Consider the following 19,830-nt stretch of genomic DNA (forward strand, 5'->3'; position numbering starts at 1 on the left):
ACTGATGCTCGGCCTGGCGGTGATCTCCTTAGAACTTCTTTTGCTGTTACACTCTTTGTCATCTTTCCACCTGTTGACTGTTGCTGGAGCTTCAAATTTACCCTGGTGGCAGGATCCTTATAGGACTTCATTCGAAGGATGTGGACAACATCTCTGATCTTTCGTTGTCTTGCATCGGGGTCGAAATCTTCAACTTCATAAGTAACATCAGACAACTGTCTTACAACCTTATAAGGTCAAAAGTTGCGCCTGAGGAGCTTCTCAGAGAGACCAACCTTCCGAACAGGAGTGAAGATCCAGACGAGGTCACCAGGCTTGTAGACAAAAGGACGGTGGCTCACATCATACCTTTGGCGATAGTTTTCTTGAGCCTGCAGCGTGCAGACTCAAGGTAACTGCTGAGCTTCCTCATCTCTGGTTAACACCTAGCCAATGTAGTCATCATCCATGTCATCAGGATGTAACAGAAGCACAGTGTCCATCGCCATCATCGCCTCATGCCCATGCATGCAATAAATCATGTGGTGTCATGTCTGGCGGTGGTGTAGGCAAACGTCACGAAAGGTAGCACCTCATCCCAGTTGCTCTGCTCAACATTGACGAACATTGATAGCATGTCGGCCAAGGTCTTATTAAGGCGTTCAGTAAGCCTGTTAGTTTGCAGATGGTAGGCAGTCGTCATGTGATGAGAGATGTTGCACCGATGTTTTATCTCTGTCACAAGATTCAATTGAAAAACTTTCCCTCAATCCATAATTAACAACCTTGGGCATCGTGTTTTAATACAATGTCTTCCACGATGAATTTGGCTACCTCGGGTGCTTCGGCTGTTTTCGTGGCTTTTGTAATAGCATAGCACATCAGATAATCAGTGCAAACAATAATCCATCTATTGCCACTAGCAGACATTGGAAATTGTCCAAGGAGGTCAATCCCAACACGGTGAAAAGGCATTTCGGCTGGTGGAATTGATATGAGTTGGCCAGGTGGTTTCTGAGCAACTGCCTTTCTCCTCTGGCACTCTCGATAGTGCGACACATAGTGACGGACACTCCTGAATAAACCTGGCCAGAAACGTCTCTTGCGGATCCTATCGTAGGTCTTAATAAATCCTAAATGTCCGGCCTCAGGTGTGTCATGGAATTTCTGTAGAACATCTAAGCCCATGTGTTTAGGAATCACTGGTAGCCACTTCTTTCCAAACGGATCAAAGTTTTTCTTGCGAAGTAGTCCATTAATTACCTTAAATTGTCCTTTCACACCCTCTTATTGATTTAAGGCAAGCATAATTTGAGATATCTTGCTTCACTGTCAATTTGTCTAATTTGCTCTTCACCTGTGAATTGAAGCATTCAGATAACTTGTGAAGAATGGCAAGTAGCTTTTTCTGTTGTTCCTTAGTGAGATCTGGTGATAGTCAAGCTAGAAGATCTTGTCTCATAGTGGTAGCACTAATTTCACCCACAGACTCAGCATGGGAGGTTTCTATGACACTCAGCTGTTCTTCAATCAGCAGCTCAGCATTTGCTTCGCACGTGCGTCTTGGAAGGATCTGCGGTTCTCAGTGACAATTAACTATCCACAATTCACCGAATCCGTTCTTAAACTAGACGGCAGAGGCTGGGATGACCAAGTTATTCTTCAGTGGTATGCTACTCTTACATTCTGCTACAAGATTCATGGGTTGATGCATGGCATGACACGTGACAATTACCTTTCTAGCATTGACTGCAGGAATGATCACTTCATCCAGCACACATATTCTCCACACACTCGGATGCACACCTTCCTGTCCACAGTATTTCATCTTTTCTGGCATAATCTTCGAGCGACCACAATCTATAATTGCCTCAGAAGCTTTCAGAAACCCCCATTCGAGAATGACGTCTTGACTACATTCTTGTAAGACAATGAATTCTAAGGGCTGTATAAGGCTACTTATACCCACACCAATGGTACATCTTCCTGCAGGTTTTACATATTTTCCATTAGCCACCTTCAGCAGAGATGTCTTGTTGTCGACGAATACGGTTTTCTGCAACTAGCGATCATACTTCTCCAAAATGACTGAATATGATACTCCAGAGTCCACAAGAGCTTGGGCTGGTCGGCCATCCATGTGGATATCAACATAGTTTCCTATCATTTTTGTAGTGATTGACGGCAGAGGATTTTTCTGTTCAGCAGCCTCACCTCCAAGGAAGGTTGCACCCTTTAGTTTTGCAGGTAGCGGTGGCTAGATGATCAGCCGGAGCTTCTAAATGGTGATGTAGACCTTGATCGGCATGTTGGGGAGTGTCCTCTCCAGTGACTAGCTTGCAGCAATGGTAACCTATGTCGTCCTGCACACACATCTTCTTGTTCATCTTCGTCGTCCCGGAGTTGGCGTCGGCAAAGATTGGTCTGCTGTCTTCTGGCATGGGCATCGTCAAATATCTGCCGCCTTTCTCGACAATGGCACACCACATGTCCTGGTCGTTCGCAGTGGAAACGTACTGGTTGGTTATCCTGGGTGCTCCCGGCGTCAGTCTTCCTTGGTGCCCAAACAGGTTCCTCATGCGGCATTGTAGGAACATAACTGTGCCTGGGTCTCGACTTTTTTACCGTTTTAAAGGGAAATGAAGGACAAGAGATTGGGTTCAATGTCTATTCCTCTTCCTTCCTTATGACCTCTTGAAGCGTCTCAGTTTTTTGCTCACCGTGCAATCCAAGTGCCTTCTGAACTTCCTCTCTCACTATCTGATGAAGAACACTTGTGAAATCAGTTGCTTCTGCCATCACAGGCATCGATATGATTTCTGGAAGCCGTTCAAACGTCTTGCATGTAATTTGTTTTTGATGCGTTGTCTCGATATACTGGCACCATTTCAGTCGTTTGCTCTCGAAACCTCCTTCAGGAGTAGGGCTTGATACATGTCCTCAGCAACATCCTTCATGAGATGCACAACCTTATCTTCCTCCTTCATTCTAGGATCCACTATTTTACGCAGCTCCAAGACGTCTTGAATGTAGGATGCTGTCATTTCTCCTGGATGCTGTGCCCTGCACTTTAATTTATCTTCATTCCTGTACTTCTGTCGCCGAAATACTTGTGCAGTTCTGCCTGGAATACTTCCCAGTTTGTGACCTTCTCCTCGTTCTCCTCATACCATTGCTTGGCAGTGCCCTCCAAATAGGAAAATAGGTTAGCCAAACACATGGTGTCATTTCATTTGTTAAATTTGGCTATACACTCATATACCTTCAGCCACTTGTTTGGATCTTGGCCATCATCACCAGGGAACCTGGAAGGATGTTTCATGTGGTGGCTCACAGTTGCTGTCATCGTAACGCCCTCTTCTTCTTCTGTCTCCGGTAGATTGCAATCTGTTGAATATGGCTCGAACTCGGGTTTCTCGCCACGTAAATAGCAGCTCTTTCGTGGCCTGATGGGAGCCACTGTGTCACCGATAATGTGTGCTATCACAAGTTCCAATACCCAGCATCTCCACCAGAATAATGTCACATAAAAGAAGGTGTAATTAGATGAATGATGAACACTAACTTCACTTAATGAAGGTTTATTCAGCACTTGCACATGCAAGATTGTGGAGCGAGCTGCCTCCGGCCAGAACACATACAGTATATATACAGCTACAGAACATTCCAGTACAATGATTCTTGCCATTTGGGGATACCTCTAGAATGTACTTGAACCGAATATAGAAATTAAAATTGTAAAGTACAGGTGAGTTTTGAACTCACAACCCTTCATGCAACAGTTTAGTATCATAACCACTACACCACAGTGCTACACAGCTTCTTCTGCAAGAATATTGTTTCATTCCTGTGATATGTAACAATTATACATATGTTATTAATATTTTTTTGTTTTCATATATGAGAAAACACAAGAATGTGAAAGAAAAGAAATTAATTATTTTCATCTACATTTATACTCTATAAACCACCATGAGGTGAGGTGCATGACAGGGCATGTCCCACTGTACCAGTTTTTAGGGTTTCTTCATGTTTCATTCATGTTGGAACATGGGAAGAATGATTGTTTGAATGCCTCTGTGTGTGCAGTAATTATTCTAATCTTATCCTCATGATTTTCCTAGAGTAATCATTCAAAGCCCATTCAGGAAACTTTGTTTGCAGACTTTCTTGGTGTAGTTTACATTTATCTTCAAGAATCTCCCAGTTTAGGTCCTTCAGTACCTCTGTGACATTCTCCCATGGATTAAACTAACGTTCATGCCGCCCTTCTCTGTATACGTTCAATATCCCATGTAGTCCTATCTGGTATGGGTCCCACACACTTCAGAAATATTCTAGAACTGGCCAAATGAGTGATTTGTGAGCAATCTCTTTTGTAGATTGATTGCACTTCCCCAGTATTCTACCAATGAACCAAAGTCTATCACCTGCTTTACCCACAACTGAATCTATATGATCATTCCATTTCATATCCCTACAAAGTGTTACAGTCAGGTATTTGTATGTGTTGGCCAATTCCAACAGTGACTCATTGATATTGTAGTCATAAGATACTACATTTTTTTCGTTTTCTGAAGTGCAAAATTTTACATTTCAGAACATATAAAGTGAGTTGCCGATGTCTGCATCACTTTGAAATCTTATCAAGATCTGACTGAATATTTACACAGTTTCTTTCAGATAGTACTTCATTATAGATAACTGCATCATCATCATCAACAGCAGCAGCAGCACAAGACTCTGATGTTACTATTAAAATTTTCTTTTTCTGCAAAGTCGTTAACATACAACATGAACAGAAAGGGTCCCAACACATTTTCCTGGGGCACACCTGATGTTGCTTCTACCTCTGGCAATGACTCTTCATCCAAGATAACATGTCGTGTCCTCCCTACCAAAAAGTCCTCAGTCCAGTCACAAATTTCACTTGATACCCCATATGATCGTACTTTTGTCAGTAAGAATAGGTGTGGTACTGAGTCAAATACTTTTCGGAAATCAAGTAATGCAGCATATACCTGACTGCCTTGATCTAAAACTTTCAGTATGTCACATGGGAAAAGTGCAAATTGTGTTTCAGGTGATCGATATTTTCAAAATCCATGTTGATTGGCATTGAGGAGGTCATCATGTTCAAGATTCTTCATTATGTTTGAGCTCAGAATATGTTCTAAGATTCTAATTCAATAGGAGGATTTTCATGAATGTTTTTCCATGTTTCAGGGAGGACACATCAAAATTCATCTGAACTCAGATATTCCAGTTCAGGTTGATGGAGAACCATGGGTGCAAAGCCCTGGTGACGTTGTTGTACTTAAATCAGCTCTAAAGGTAATTACATGTGCTGATAGTAATTCTTGAAAATAATTAGTTGCTTAATGCTTGACTTACTCTTTCCTATGTGTAAGCTGGCTGTAATAATAGTACCTATGATATAGAGGGTGCAATAAAATGGTATCAGAAAACTTTGGGGGTTCATAGACAATGTCTTGATGAACATATTATGGATAGAAACCCATGTCTGGAAAATTATCCAATGAAACAAAGGGTGCCGAAGCATAGTGACCCCTTGTCTGCCCAGGTCACCTCTTCAGCAGCAGACGTGAGTTTGTATACTGATGCAGTGTTGTTGTGTCAGGTGTGGATACGCTCAACATCATCTAATGACCTGAATGATGTCAGACCTATTTTGGTAAATTCTACTTGTGGTCCATCAGCATATTATTATTATCCAATGAAACAAAGGGTGCATAGTGACTCCTTGTCTGCCCAGGTCACCTCTTCAACAGCAGACATGAGTTTGTACACTGATGCAGTGTTGTGTCAGGTGTGGATACACTCAACATCATCTAATGACCTGAATGATGTCAGACCTATTTTGATAAATTCTACTTGTAGTCAATCAGCATACAAACATGTTTGCTGATGAAAGTGTGGCCTAGTGGCAGGCATTAGCCTTGATAACTTCAATACTCTTTAGTATCCTTGGATGATGTTTCCAGGCATGGAAAGTCTTTCGATATTGTTTTGTTACATCCTGTATATGCTGTAAGTAAGGATGTGTTTTAATTGTTTGGTTTTTGAAGTTACATAAAATCCAGTAATAATGTGTTTTTACTTTTTACCAGTTACTTTCTATGTCAAGAACACAATCTCCGTTTTGAATGCAATCATGATGAGAATGAAGTATCTCTGTCACTCATATTCCACCAATTTTCAGCTTTTACTATCGCCTTTAGACAGGTTTGGTGAACAACTGGAGCTCTTATAAAGGTTCTATTACATGCCAAAAGGTGTGTAAAAGATACAGTATCCTTGAGGGGGCACATATTTGAAACAATATTGATAGAAGGAACAGACTTTGCCTTGCATAAAAAAAGACAAGTTTCATAATACAATGTGTCACAGGTTGATTTGTTACAAGTGATAATTTTGTTTGAGGACTGCTGCCATGAGAGATACATGCACCTCCTGGTTAGCTAACCACACAATATTTTAACTTTCTCACATACAGTCTTATATTTCTGTTCATGATTAGTGTTACCGATTGTTGTGTTGTTCTGAAATGTCTTCATAAAAAATATTATGCCATAGCTTCAGAGAGGGTATAATTATATCAATGACATTACCCAAATCACTGCCAGTATTCATCTTCATCCAGCAACATTAGTGAGAAGTGTTGTGCAGGAAAAGAAATTTTGTATTTGAAAGCATAGTGGCTATACTATTAATCCAGACCAATTTTGTATCACAGTTTCACTCAGCTCCTAGAAAACCAGCACTGTAAATGTAAAAGGCAGCCAAAGGAGAAACTGAATGTGGTTATGTTGGTATTTTGCACTTTTAGTAACTACTGTAACTTGCGTACAAATCTCAGTGTTCATTAATACTTTGAATTTTAACTTCTATTGAATTTAATTCCATCTAAGTTATCCTATTTGAGCCTGTAATGAAAAAGATCACTAAATTTATTTACCAAGGAAGAAATAGAGGCTATTGCTGTTTTAATCATATTGAGGTGCCTCCCATCATACTGAGTAAGGTAAAGACAGTTACATAGTCACAAGAGTTATTAAACTGAAATGAAGTAGAAATACAATCTTCATGCAAAATGATTCAGGCAAGATTAACTATCACTGATAAGAAAACAAATTGTAGTTGAATTCTTCTACCAGCGACTGGACTCATCCACCAAAGTAACAGAAAACTTCTAGGAAACTTTCATTTCACTAGTACATATGGTCTGTTTCAGTGTGTATTAATTGAAGGAGCTTTCAGTTACTCCACAATAGACTGAGAAAATAATGGATTCAGAAGCAATAGATGAGACAGAATTCCCTGTAAAGCTATTCTAAAGGTCTTTGAAATTCCCTAGAACAGACCATTTCTAAATTTTACCATTATGAAAATCTATTAGATTTGTTGATGACAAACACTCGACTACTACTACTACTACTACTGTATAAGCAGCAGTGATCACATGCACGTGCACGCACGCGCATGTGTGTGTGTGTGTGTGTGTGTGTGTGTGTGTGTGTGTGTGTGTGTGTGTGTGTCACTACATATGAGAGGTAGCTTCCCTTCACTGTTATCTGTTGTCTTTTCGCTTCAGTTTCCATAACCATAACACATGTTCAGTAAATTACACAAGGAGGTTGCCTCATCTCTCAACCAATGGCTACAGTCAGTAACCTCTTAAAATGAACATACAAAAGAAATGTGGCTCAAGTTCAAATAGTTGGCGAAGCATTAAAACAAAAATGCATGTAGGAAAATAATTAAAGATTATAGAGATCACCCTTAGTGCACAAACAATAACAGGAAACATGTTAATGCTTTTTCTGCCACATGCCTAACACTATGATTGTTACCATAGTGTTGCATACGCTTGGCAGTTGTCTACATCGCAGAGCTGAATGCTTTTGTTCATCAGAAGTTCACAGCACATTAATTTTAATGGCTTCATTGTTATTTCCTAATTGCTTGAAGGGATTAATGCTGAGTATATTTGCAACACATTTCCATTTACTGTTCAGAACCTCATAACTGAAGAGACTTTACTCCATCTCCTGAGCACTTGAAATTACTTAAGTTTTCATGGACTCAGTTATCTCTAGCCAGTCATTCTAATTTATTTATCTTTTATCAGAGGGAATGATACAGTGTGACTTGACGAAAAGCTCAAACACCACTGTAATTTAATGACCTATGTTCTAATTCTAATGCCTTACTGCATCTTCTGTCTCCCTGGTGGAGAAATGTCACAGATTTATAAGAAATCTTATATCAGAATCTACTCCATGGTGTCCTCTCCTATGCCAGCCTTTTCACCTCAGAATACAACTTACACACAAAGTCCTCATTCATTTGTTGGATATATTCCAGTTTTTTGTTTTCACCCTTCAACTTTTGCTCTCTAAAGGTCCCTGTGGCATCGTGGAGGCAATCCTCTGATGTCTTAATGCATTTCATGTCACCCTATCCCTTCTTGTAGTCAGTGTGTTCCATGTACTACTTTCTTCACCAATGCTGTCGAGGACCTCTTTCTTAAATACATCATCTCAGACACTTCCATTCTATTCTTTTCTGGTTTTTCATACAATTCATGATTCACTTCCATACAATTCTGTGCTCCACATGTACATTCTCAAAAATTGTTTCTACGAGTTATGGTCTATTTATGAGACTAATAGACTTTTTTTCATGAGGGATGCTCTCTTTGACTGTGTTCCTGCATCCTCCTTGTTTTATATATTAAGTGTTATTATGTTTTCAAGGAGCAGATTTCCTCCCCCTCCACAATTTTGATGCTTCGATTTTATCATTAACCCGATTTCTGCTATTCCTGATCACTTTTGTCTTTCTCTGGCTTACTCTCAATCCATACTCTGTGCTCTAACACTGTTCATTTCATTCAGTAAGTCCTGTAATTCTTTCTCAGTCTCACTGAGGATAGCAGTGTCAGCAGCAAATACACTCCTGGAAATTGAAATAAGAACACCGTGAATTCATTGTCCCAGGAAGGGGAAACTTTATTGACACATTCCTGGGGTCAGATACATCACATGATCACACTGACAGAACCACAGGCACATAGACACAGGCAACAGAGCATGCACAATGTCGGCACTAGTACAGTGTATATCCACCTTTCGCAGCAATGCAGGCTGCTATTCTCCCATGGAGACGATCGTAGAGATGCTGGATGTAGTCCTGTGGAACGGCTTGCCATGCCATTTCCACCTGGCGCCTCAGTTGGACCAGCGTTCGTGCTGGACGTGCAGACCGCGTGAGACGACGCTTCATCCAGTCCCAAACATGCTCAATGGGGGACAGATCCGGAGATCTTGCTGGCCAGGGTAGTTGACTTACACCTTCTAGAGCACGTTGGGTGGCACGGGATACATGCGGACGTGCATTGTCCTGTTGGAACAGCAAGTTCCCTTGCCGGTCTAGGAATGGTAGAACGATGGGTTCGATGACGGTTTGGATGTACCGTGCACTATTCAGTGTCCCCTCGACGATCACCAATGGTGTACGGCCAGTGTAGGAGATCGCTCCCCACACCATGATGCCGGGTGTTGGCCCTGTGTGCCTCGGTCGTATGCAGTCCTGATTGTGGCGCTCACCTGCACGGCGCCAAACACGCATACGACCATCATTGGCACCAAGGCAGAAGCGACTCTCATCGCTGAAGACGACACGTCTCCATTCGTCCCTCCATTCACGCCTGTCGCGACACCACTGGAGGCGGGCTGCACGATGTTGGGGCGTGAGTGGAAGACAGCCTAACGGTGTGCGGGACCGTAGCCCAGCTTCATGGAGACGGTTGCGAATGGTCCTCGCCGATACCCCAGGAGCAACAGTGTCCCTAATTTGCTGGGAAGTGGCGGTGCGGTCCCCTACAGCACTGCGTAGGATCCTACGGTCTTGGCGTGCATCCGTGCGTCGCTGCGGTCCGGTCCCAGGTTGACGGGCACGTGCACCTTCCGCCGACCACTGGCGACAACATCGATGTACTGTGGAGACCTCACGCCCCACGTGTTGAGCAATTCGGCGGTACGTCCACCCGGCCTCCCGCATGCCCACTATACGCCCTCGCTCAAAGTCCGTCAACTGCACATACGGTTCACGTCCACGCTGTCGCGGCATGCTACCAGTGTTAAAGACTGCGATGGAGCTCCATATGCCACGGCAAACTGGCTGACACTGACGGCGGCGGTGCACAAATGCTGCGCAGCTAGCGCCATTCGACGGCCAACACCGCGGTTCCTGGTGTGTCCGCTGTGCCGTGCATGTGATCATTGCTTGTACAGCCCTCTCGCAGTGTCCGGAGCAAGTATGGTGGGTGTGACACACCAGTGTCAATGTGTTCTTTTTTCCATTTCCAGGAGTGTATTACCTCAGTATCCATCACCCTGAATTTCAATCCTGCTCCTGAACCTTTCTTTTATTGCTGTCATCGCTTCTTCATTGTACAGGTTGAACAATAGGGATGAAAGATTACATCCTTCTCTTATGCTCTTTTTAATCTGAATGCATCTGTTTTGATCTTATGTTCTTTTTGTCCCTCTTGGTCCATGTACATATTGTATGTTAGCCATCTTTCCCTGCAATTTATACATGAGTTTCTGAGAATTTCAGACATTTTGCACCAATGTACATTTTTGATTGCTTTATCTAGGTCAACAAGTCTTTTGAAAGGACCTTGATTTTTCTTTAGTCTTATTCCAATTATCAAGTGCAATGTCATAATTGCCTCTCTGATGCCTTTACCATTCCTAAAGCCAAACATATCATCATCTGACAGATCCTCAGTTTTGAATTATTTAAGAATAAAGGAAGGCAGTAGCGCTGCATTGTCGATAAGTACACAAACAAAAGATAGAGAGCTTTGCTAGCTTTCAGAATGAACTTCCCTATTCCAGTTTGTAGGGAAAGCTGGCACTCTCTCTCTCTCTCTCTCTCTCTCTCTCTCTCTCTCTCTCACACACACACACACACACACACACATATGCACATGCCTGTCTCCCTATATTGTGCTCAGTTGACTGCCAGCCCTTTCCTGGTCCACAGTGAGTGTACTGAGGTGAGGTTGTGGTGCAGTTGTGGTGGGCTGAGGGATGGAGAGAGGTGAGAGGCAGGGAGTGGGTTGAGGACAAGCGACTCTTGGCAGAGTGGGGAGCCATCTAGAGGCTAGCTAGGGGTGCAAGTAGAGGGGGTAGGTGGCAGACAGCTGGACACGCTATTTCACTGACTAGGACAAGAGACAGCAGTGCACAACTAGCTGCCATGAATTGGATGGGGGCGCTGAAACAGGGGATGGTGTATACACACACACACACACACACACACACACACACAGCATGTGAAACCCATTGAAATCTCACATGTTGTGTTCTGCTGCATGTTGTGCCACTGGGTGGTCCATCTTGCTTTTGGCAACAGTTTGACGGTGGCCATTCATTCTAATTGATAGTTGGTTGGTTGTAAAAGCAATGTAAAATGGTGTGCAGTGATTGCAGCAGAGCTGGTATACAACATGGCTGCTTCCACAGGTGGCTGGCCTCTGATGGGGTAGGATAAACCCATGACAGGGCTGGAGTGGATAGCGCTGGGTGGTGGATTTGGCAGATTTTGCATATGGGTCTTCCACAAGAGTATGATTCCTATGGCAGCGGATTGGGGGGTGCAAGTGGCATAGGGAAGAACTAGGCTGTTGTGGAGGTTGGGAGGGTGACAGAACACCACTTTGGGAAGGGATGGAAGTATCTTACGTGGGATGTCCCTCATTTCAGGCCATGATGATAGATAATCAAAGCCCTGACAAAGAATGTGGTTTAGTCATTCCAGTCCCAGACGGTATATGGTGACAAGGGGTCACTTCTTTGTTGTTGGTTCTTGGGATGGATGTGAGGATCAAGTGTATAAGGGACGTTCAAAAAGAAACAAGCTGGAGTCCGGAATGCACAAACCTGTGACAGGAGGGTAATATCATGGCATGTGTAACGAGGTGTAGTTCTAACCAGAGCACAGAAGTTCACATCCCATCGCTAGAGGGCACACGTGCACGTCACGTGACTATGCAGAGCTAGCAGCAGCATGCATCAATCATCCAATGCTGCTAGTTTCATTGCAAAGAGTGACATGGAGGTGTCAAAAGAAGAGCAAAGAGGTGTTGTTCATTTTCTGACAGCAGAAGGAGTAGGAGGAATGGACATTCATCAATGAATGTCACAAGTGTACAACAAACACTGCATGTCCCTTGCAAGGGTCAAGGCATGGCACAAGCACTTCAGGGAAGGACGGGTGTTGTTAACTGATGATGCACTGTCTGGAGCATCACACTGCATTACCGATGACATCATCCAGCTGGTGGATGTACTCATTACTCAGGACCGCCGACACCCCTTAAAACCCCTAAAAACAGCTTTGAGAGACAAACAATTCACTTCAGACGATGACATCCAGAAGAACGTGTGGAACTGGTTAACACCACAGCCCTGAGAATTTTATGAGGCAGCCATTCACCACCTTGTGTCACAGTGGGACAAGTGTCTCAACAGCCAGGGTCAATACTTCTAACATACAGGCACTGGTTTCTGTAATTATATCTCTGGCTCGTTTCTTTTTGAATGCCCCTTATATGTGAGGATATGGCACTGGATATCTGTTTGTGCCTTAGATCTGAAGGGTATTGTTTGCCTGTGAAGGCCTTTGTGACTCCTTCAGCATATTGGGCGAAGGAGTTCTCATCACTGCAGATGAATCTTCCACAGGTGGCCAGGCTGTATGGGAGTGATTTTTTGGTGTGTAATGGGTGGCAGCTGTCCAAGTGCAGGTACTGTTGGTGATTGGTGGGTCTGATCAAGGTGTGGATGGAGCCATCTGAGGGGAGGAGATCGATGTCATGGAAGGTGATGATGGGTGGAAGAGGGGCAGATGACGTGGATGGGAGAGGTGTTGAGACTGTGGAGGAATGAGGATAAGGTGTCCTAGCCTTGGGTCCAGTTTATAAACATGTCATCAATAACCCTGAACCACACCAGGGGCTTGGGATTTTGGGAAGCTAGGAATGTTTCCTCTAGGTGACCAATGGAGGGGTTGACATAGGAGGGTGCCATGTGGGTGTCCATTTCTGTGCCATGAATCTGTGCCATGATTTTTTTTGTATATGTTCCCTTCAAAGGTGAAGTAGTTATGGATTAGGATGTAGTTGGTTAGGTGTATGAGGAATGAAGAGATGGGTTTGGAATCTGCAGAGTATTGGGAGAGGTAGTGTTCAATCGTGGCAAGACCATGGGCATGAAGGATTTTGATGTATAAGGAGGTTGCATCAACAATGATGAGTAGGGACCCGGGAGGCAGGGGTGTGGGGATGGTGGAGAGCCAGTGCAGGAAGTGGTTGGTGTTATTAATGTGGGAGGCTAGGTTTTGGACAATTGGTGCATGAGGATGTTAGTCATCAAGGGCTGAGTTTCTTTCAGTGGGGGCACTGTAACGAGCCACAATGGGGTGCCCAGGATTGTTAGATTTGTAGATTTTGGTATGTGGGCTGTTTTTTGGGATGAGTAGGGAGATGGATTCAGGGAACAGGTTCTGCACTCCCACCTCCCCCCACTACACTCTTAATGGGCCAAGAAAGAGCTGGCAGTTGAATAAGCACAATCTAGGAAGACAGGTGTGTGCATGTGTGTGTGTGTGTGTGTGTGTGTGTGTGTGTGTGTGTGTGTGTTTGTGTGTGCGCATGTTTTTCCTAAAAGCTTGAAAAAAGTAGTTCATTCTGAAAGCTAGCAAAGCTCTGTACCTTTTGTTTGTGTACCTATTGGTGATGCAGCACTTCTGCCTTTCGATGAGTCATCTCCTTTATTCTTAAATAATACGTTGTTCTCAACCAGAACTTTCCGTACATTGTTATAAGATTATTCCTGTTAGAAACTTGGATGTATGAATTGCCAAGCTGATTCTGTGATAGTTCTTGTATTTATATGCCTTTGCTGTCTTCGTTATTGGGTGGTAAATGTTCATTGACATGAACCATGGCCTCAGTGTTTCCTTCACATAAGAAACAAGGGATGTTGTTTCCATTAATCTTCCATTATATTGTAGGGATGTGTGATCTATCAGTCAATCTTAGTGGTGGTCAAAAGTAATTGAAATTGCTAGAACTCAACCAGACCCCAAGGTGTAGAGTACCTTTCAGCCTCTACACAGAGTCAGGGGTATTCCTAAATTAGCTTTTCCTTTGGTTCTTCATTAATTAATATTTCACAAATGGCTATGTATTCCTGTCTAATATGTTGCCACTATTCATATACACGTTTTACAATGTCTGAAAATAGCGTAATGCCACTGTATAACTTAAAAGTCATGAGTTGTTTTTGATGATGTTATGAAATGCCAGCCAGTAAGTAACAGTTCCTCGTATAATAGGAACCATAGGAAACCTTACCAACCTGGTTCATATGGCACTTTATTTTTATGAAAGTCCATTAGTGTAATCTTCTTCCAATAAATAGGTTATTCAAATAATAGTGATATAATTCAAAACAGTTGATTTTTCTTTTTCCAGTTCATTATCATTTATTATTGCTAAACAGCTCTGATGATCAGCTCATTATTATTCTGTTCTAGGTTTCTCTACACAAAGTAAACAATGGAAAAACCAAAACAGAATGTAACAATTTATGAAAAGGTTAGTTGCTAGTGATCATATAGCAGAAATGCTGGGTCGCAGATAGGCACAACAAAAGACTGTCAGAAAGAGAGCTTTCAGCCAACAAAGCCTTAATAGAAAATAGACAAAATACAGGTATGCGCGCGCGCCTTGTGCACACACACACACACACACACACACACACACACACACACACGGAAATGCAACTGACGCACATATGGCCACAGTCTCTGGCTGCTGAGGCCTGACCAGGCCTCAGCAGCCAGAGACTGTGGCCTTGTGTTTGTGTGTGTGTGTGTGTGTGTGTGTGTGTGTGTGTGTGTGTGTGTGTTTTCAATGAAGGACTTGTTGGTTGAAAGGTTACTTTCTGACAGCCTTCTTCTTGTGCCTATCTGGGACTCAGCATCTTCTCTAGATGGTGAGTAGTAACTATCCTTTTCATAATATTACTACACAGATTGATAGATTACACTGCCTACAAATGATTTCATAGAATTCTTAAACAGAATTTACATAGGTCTTCAGCTTTTAATTACCAGCCATTGACTGCAAACAGGTGTAGATTTACACATTTTGATTAATGGGCACTGACTGACATTGATGTTCACCTTTTGACAAGAACACACAGCTAACTCAGGCCTTGATGGTGACACATACTAATAGACACATGTATTACAAAAATTATAGAATTTTAAAAAATAGGGCTATTATATTTTGGATATTAGCATTAAATACAGAAAAATGAAAGATACAATAGGCAGTCAGTAACTTTGCTTAACTAAAAGATGTATAACTACAAAATGATAAAATAATAGCTACTACTTTATTAGAGGGAAGTTTTAATGTGCTCGGGGATTCCCATAGTTTTCCAAGACTTTTCTACATAGTGAAATTTGTTGACTTGGAATAATTAATAAACCAAGATGTTATTTAAGTAACAGTATTCCTTTTCTTGGAAACAGAAAAATCAGAGCTACAAAACAATAATACTCAGTTCTGGAAATACATCATTTATAGATAGGAACAATGTAGACATGAAAATTTTAAATTGGAGTAACTTTTGAAATACTAAGTTCCCAGAAAAAGTAAAATGTTTTCTCAAAAGAGGAAAATGAGGGCTTTCAAATAAGCTATGTCAGTCTTAAAACAAAATTATGAAAAGGAAAGTTGCTACTCACCTTTTAGCGGAGCTGCTGAGCCGCAGTTGGGCACAACAAAAATCCTGCCACAGTGTCGTTTCAGTTGCCCGAGGTTGCAGTCGTGTGTGTGAGTTGTGTTTGCATGAGTGTAAGTGTGTGTGTCTGTCATCTATTGTTGACAAAGGCCTTAATGGCCAAAAGCTTTATATGTAAGAGTGTTTTTGTTGTGCCTATCTGTGACTCAGCACCTCCACTATATGGTGTGAAGCAACTTTCCTTTTCATAATATTGTTACATTCCATCTTGGATTTTCCATCGTTTAATCTTACAACAAACCATTTTTAGCAGTATTGAGTTTTGATGTGCACATGGTTTGCAGATATTGTAAATTATGAATATTTGCTTAAAAGCCACGTTTCTGTATGAACTAAATACACCACTGTCATCAGCAGTTGATAAATTATATGGTGAATAATGAATTTCTGTGAAATAGTCCTTGAATAAGAATTTGACAATATGGTATATCCACTGTTAATGAAAAGCAATCAGAAAAAAAAAATCAGGTAAGGTAGACCCACATTTCTCTGTTATGCCAGAAGCATAACCATAAAAAAGAAGTTGACTGCCCAGTTGTTATATACAACAACAACAACAACAACAACAACAACAAAGTTTGAACATTAAACTGCTATTGTAAGACAAATAACAGTAAAGCTCTGGGTCATAGCGATCAGCCACAGTCAACATTAGCTGATGTCAGCTACCTACAAATTGTGACTTGTAAGTACCCCAAGGAGGAGGCAACAGAAATGCTTGCTGCCTTGATGGAGGCATTTGGGATGGCAGTGTTGACTCACATAGGAAATGTCCCATCCATATACGATCAGTTCGGCCACAGTTTGGTGCACAAAGATGTTGGACATGGGAACACCTGGAATGAAACTTTGATCTGAGGTGGTTGGTTCTCTTCATTGACATGTGCAGCTTTTGTGTGACACATGGTGGCCATTGAAGAAGAGTGTGAAGGCAGCATGCATGTCTCGGACTTGCATTCTCATAGATTCAGCAGGGAGATGTGCAATCATGTTTTGTGCTGATGTTATATACCAATATCAGATGCCAGACATCTCTGTTGAGAGATGTGCCGTATTGGGCCATGATCCTTCAGTCTATTGTCTTGGTTAACAATGGTGGTTTCATCTTTCGAGATAATAATACATGAGCAAATTGTGTCCACCTAGTGAATACCTTCCTCCAGAAGACAGGAATCAACTGAAAAAAATAATTTGCTGACATGGACCCAATGAAGCATGCTTGAGACCAATTGGAACTTGCAGTATGTTATCATCATAGGAACCTGTCTTACACTGAATGACTTTGGGATGGTCTGCCATAGAAGAATGGGTATGGCTTGAGCAGTATAGTCTCAAACACTTTATGGATGACATACCAAGATGTATCTATGCACAGTATAGTGCACAGGACAGAGCAACCTGTATTGTATGTTACCTAGCAGCAGTTTTGGATATCACAGATGTGCACTTTTTAAGAGACTGTCTTTATTTTGGTTATGGTCTTGTTCCACAGTTAAAATATTTTGTTAGTTCTGTGAAGCTTATTCTTTCATTCCCTTTTCCCAATGAATCTAAGCCCACTTACATTCATAGATATGCACAAGATGCAAAACTTTTTTTCTAATCTAACAACATAAAGGTGGCAGTGATCGTGTTTTTGTGTACCACGGCCACAACAGTACTGTTCATCTTGTATGTTATTGACTCACAAAATAGTATTTGTTGCAATTCCTGAGTTTTCATAGATGATGTCTGTTATATGAGGGTAGTTTGAAAAGTTCTGGGAATGGCATAGAAAGAAATAACTTACTTCAGTGAAACTTCTTTATCTTTCAATGTAGTCTCCCTGTACACTAACACACCTGGTCCAGCAATGGTCCGATGGCTTAACACCATCTAGAAAGTTTGATTCGCCAGGTTTACAAAATATTCATGAACTTCAACTGTCAGTTCTTCGTTTGAAGATAATCTCCATACACAGAGGATACTTTTGAGCCTGAGGAATAGAGAAGAAGTGTGATGAAGCCAAAACAGGCAAGTATGGTGGGTGTGGCAACAATCCATGTCTTAGTTCATGTCTTTCTGCAATGGCCAAGACACTTGTGTGTGGATGGGCATTGTCTTGATGAAAATGACTTTCTTTCTTGCCAGACCTGGCCTTTTTTCATGTACTTTTTGCTGTAGATAGTCCATTAGGATGGCGCAGTATTATTGGGAAGATAATCTATCACTAGAATACCTTAAGCATACCATAAAACAGATGCCATGACCTTTCTCACAAACCATGTTACCTTTGCTTTCTTTGGTGGTGGTGAATCAACATTCCATTGCTTTGACTGCTTTTTTGTCTCTGGGGTATAGTAGCAGAATCACGATTCACCTGTGGTAACAAACTGAAGCAAAATATCTCATTGGTTGTTCTGAAAATGGGTCAAACCTTGTTTGGAAATATGCTCTAAAAACTGTACAGTGTGCACACTCTTGATAATTTTCCATCTTTGGACTGTATTGATTATTCAGACTGATAGATACAGAAATTCATGATTATTGTAGGATTTTTGACAAAAAAAATATAGGAGAAACAAACACTGTTAATTTGAGATACTTCTTGAATCATGCTGAACGAAAGGAAAATATATTATTTTCTTTTCATAGATGTACTCTCTTAATATTATGATCTCTGGACAAAGATGTTTCTAGACTCTGTAACTGAAATAAATATACAAGTGACCACAGGTATAGAATGTTTTGCCAAATACAAACCAAAATAAATTACAAGTGGTTTCAATGTCTGAAAAAACTTGTTGTGACTTAAGCAATATCAGTTGGAATATTTCATGCCATCTACATATGAGAATCTCTGCATTGTTCACACAGAACATTTTAAGCAGATTATATATGCTTTGCGTATGCTAAAATAAATACAAACCATTGTATGTTACTGGCATGATGATTTGCACAAAGCCACTTCACCATATATCATGTATGTATAGTAGATAACTCTGTTGGATCATAGAAGTATGCATTAAATGTTACACATACCAAGCAGATTACAGAGTAATTCACAATGTGTTTGTCATGTGAATTCACAAGGTCCTTCGACACTGATAGGTAATGGATTTCAGTACCCATTCCTTATAAACAGACTTAATGTTGGTTGACCATTACATGGGATTCAAAAAGACATGTCCTTCACACTCCTCTTATGCAGAATAACTCAGTCATTTTCAAACTGTTTTTGCCATTTTTCCTTTTGGGAATCACAATAATTTTGGTACCTGTGACCATCAGTAATGATGAGATTGAGATGGGCCTCCCTGTGTCGTGGTCAGTGTTATTAAAGCTGCCTGTAAATAATCCTTTCCCATGTGCTTCTCTTTTTATGTCACCAAACTCAGTGCTAATCATGCATAAATATTCCACATAATGAGTGATCATACAAAACAATGAATGTACTACCATGTAAAATGGTGATCAAATAAAGCTCATAAACATATCAAGCTCATAACCAATATGACTGCCAGCAATGTAGAGGAAATAAACATATCTCACATATGTTTATTTCCTCTACATTGATGGCAATCATATTGGTTATGAGCTTGATTACAGTCAATATGGAACATGGTAGACTGTATGAATTTCTAAAATGAAGTTTACAGTGAAAGTTCTGCAAATACAAGCAGAATTTTGAAACTAATAAACCTCACTGCAAATTGACATTTCAAGTTGACATTCACACACACTGAATTTTGGTTAGTTGCACATACATAATTTTTTGTGTTTATTAAGTGAATAACAACAGGTGCAACAAACTTCACATCTTACAAATGCTTAGAACATCGTTCATGCACATAATAAGGTTCACCATGTTACTTTATAGCTCAAATGGATTTACACGTGTGAGCAGGTACAGATGCATGCATCCATGTGCCACGCTGATGAGCCAGAATATTATAAC

General features: G+C 41.3%; 1 protein-coding gene across 7 annotated transcripts in view; it reads left to right on the plus strand.

Moving 5' to 3' along the window:
- LOC126253529 (diacylglycerol kinase theta) overlaps positions 1-19,830 on the plus strand; it is a 741,186-nt gene that overhangs the window by 703,007 nt on the left and 18,349 nt on the right. For all 7 annotated transcript variants that reach the window (XM_049954942.1, XM_049954916.1, XM_049954934.1 and 4 more), the window contains one exon: positions 5,206-5,313. In XM_049954942.1, the coding sequence (XP_049810899.1) occupies positions 5,206-5,313 (108 nt within the window). The remainder of the gene's footprint in view (positions 1-5,205; positions 5,314-19,830) is intronic.

Source organism: Schistocerca nitens, chromosome 1, assembly GCF_023898315.1.
Source record: "Schistocerca nitens isolate TAMUIC-IGC-003100 chromosome 1, iqSchNite1.1, whole genome shotgun sequence".
In the NCBI taxonomy this organism is placed as follows: domain Eukaryota; kingdom Metazoa; phylum Arthropoda; class Insecta; order Orthoptera; family Acrididae; genus Schistocerca; species Schistocerca nitens.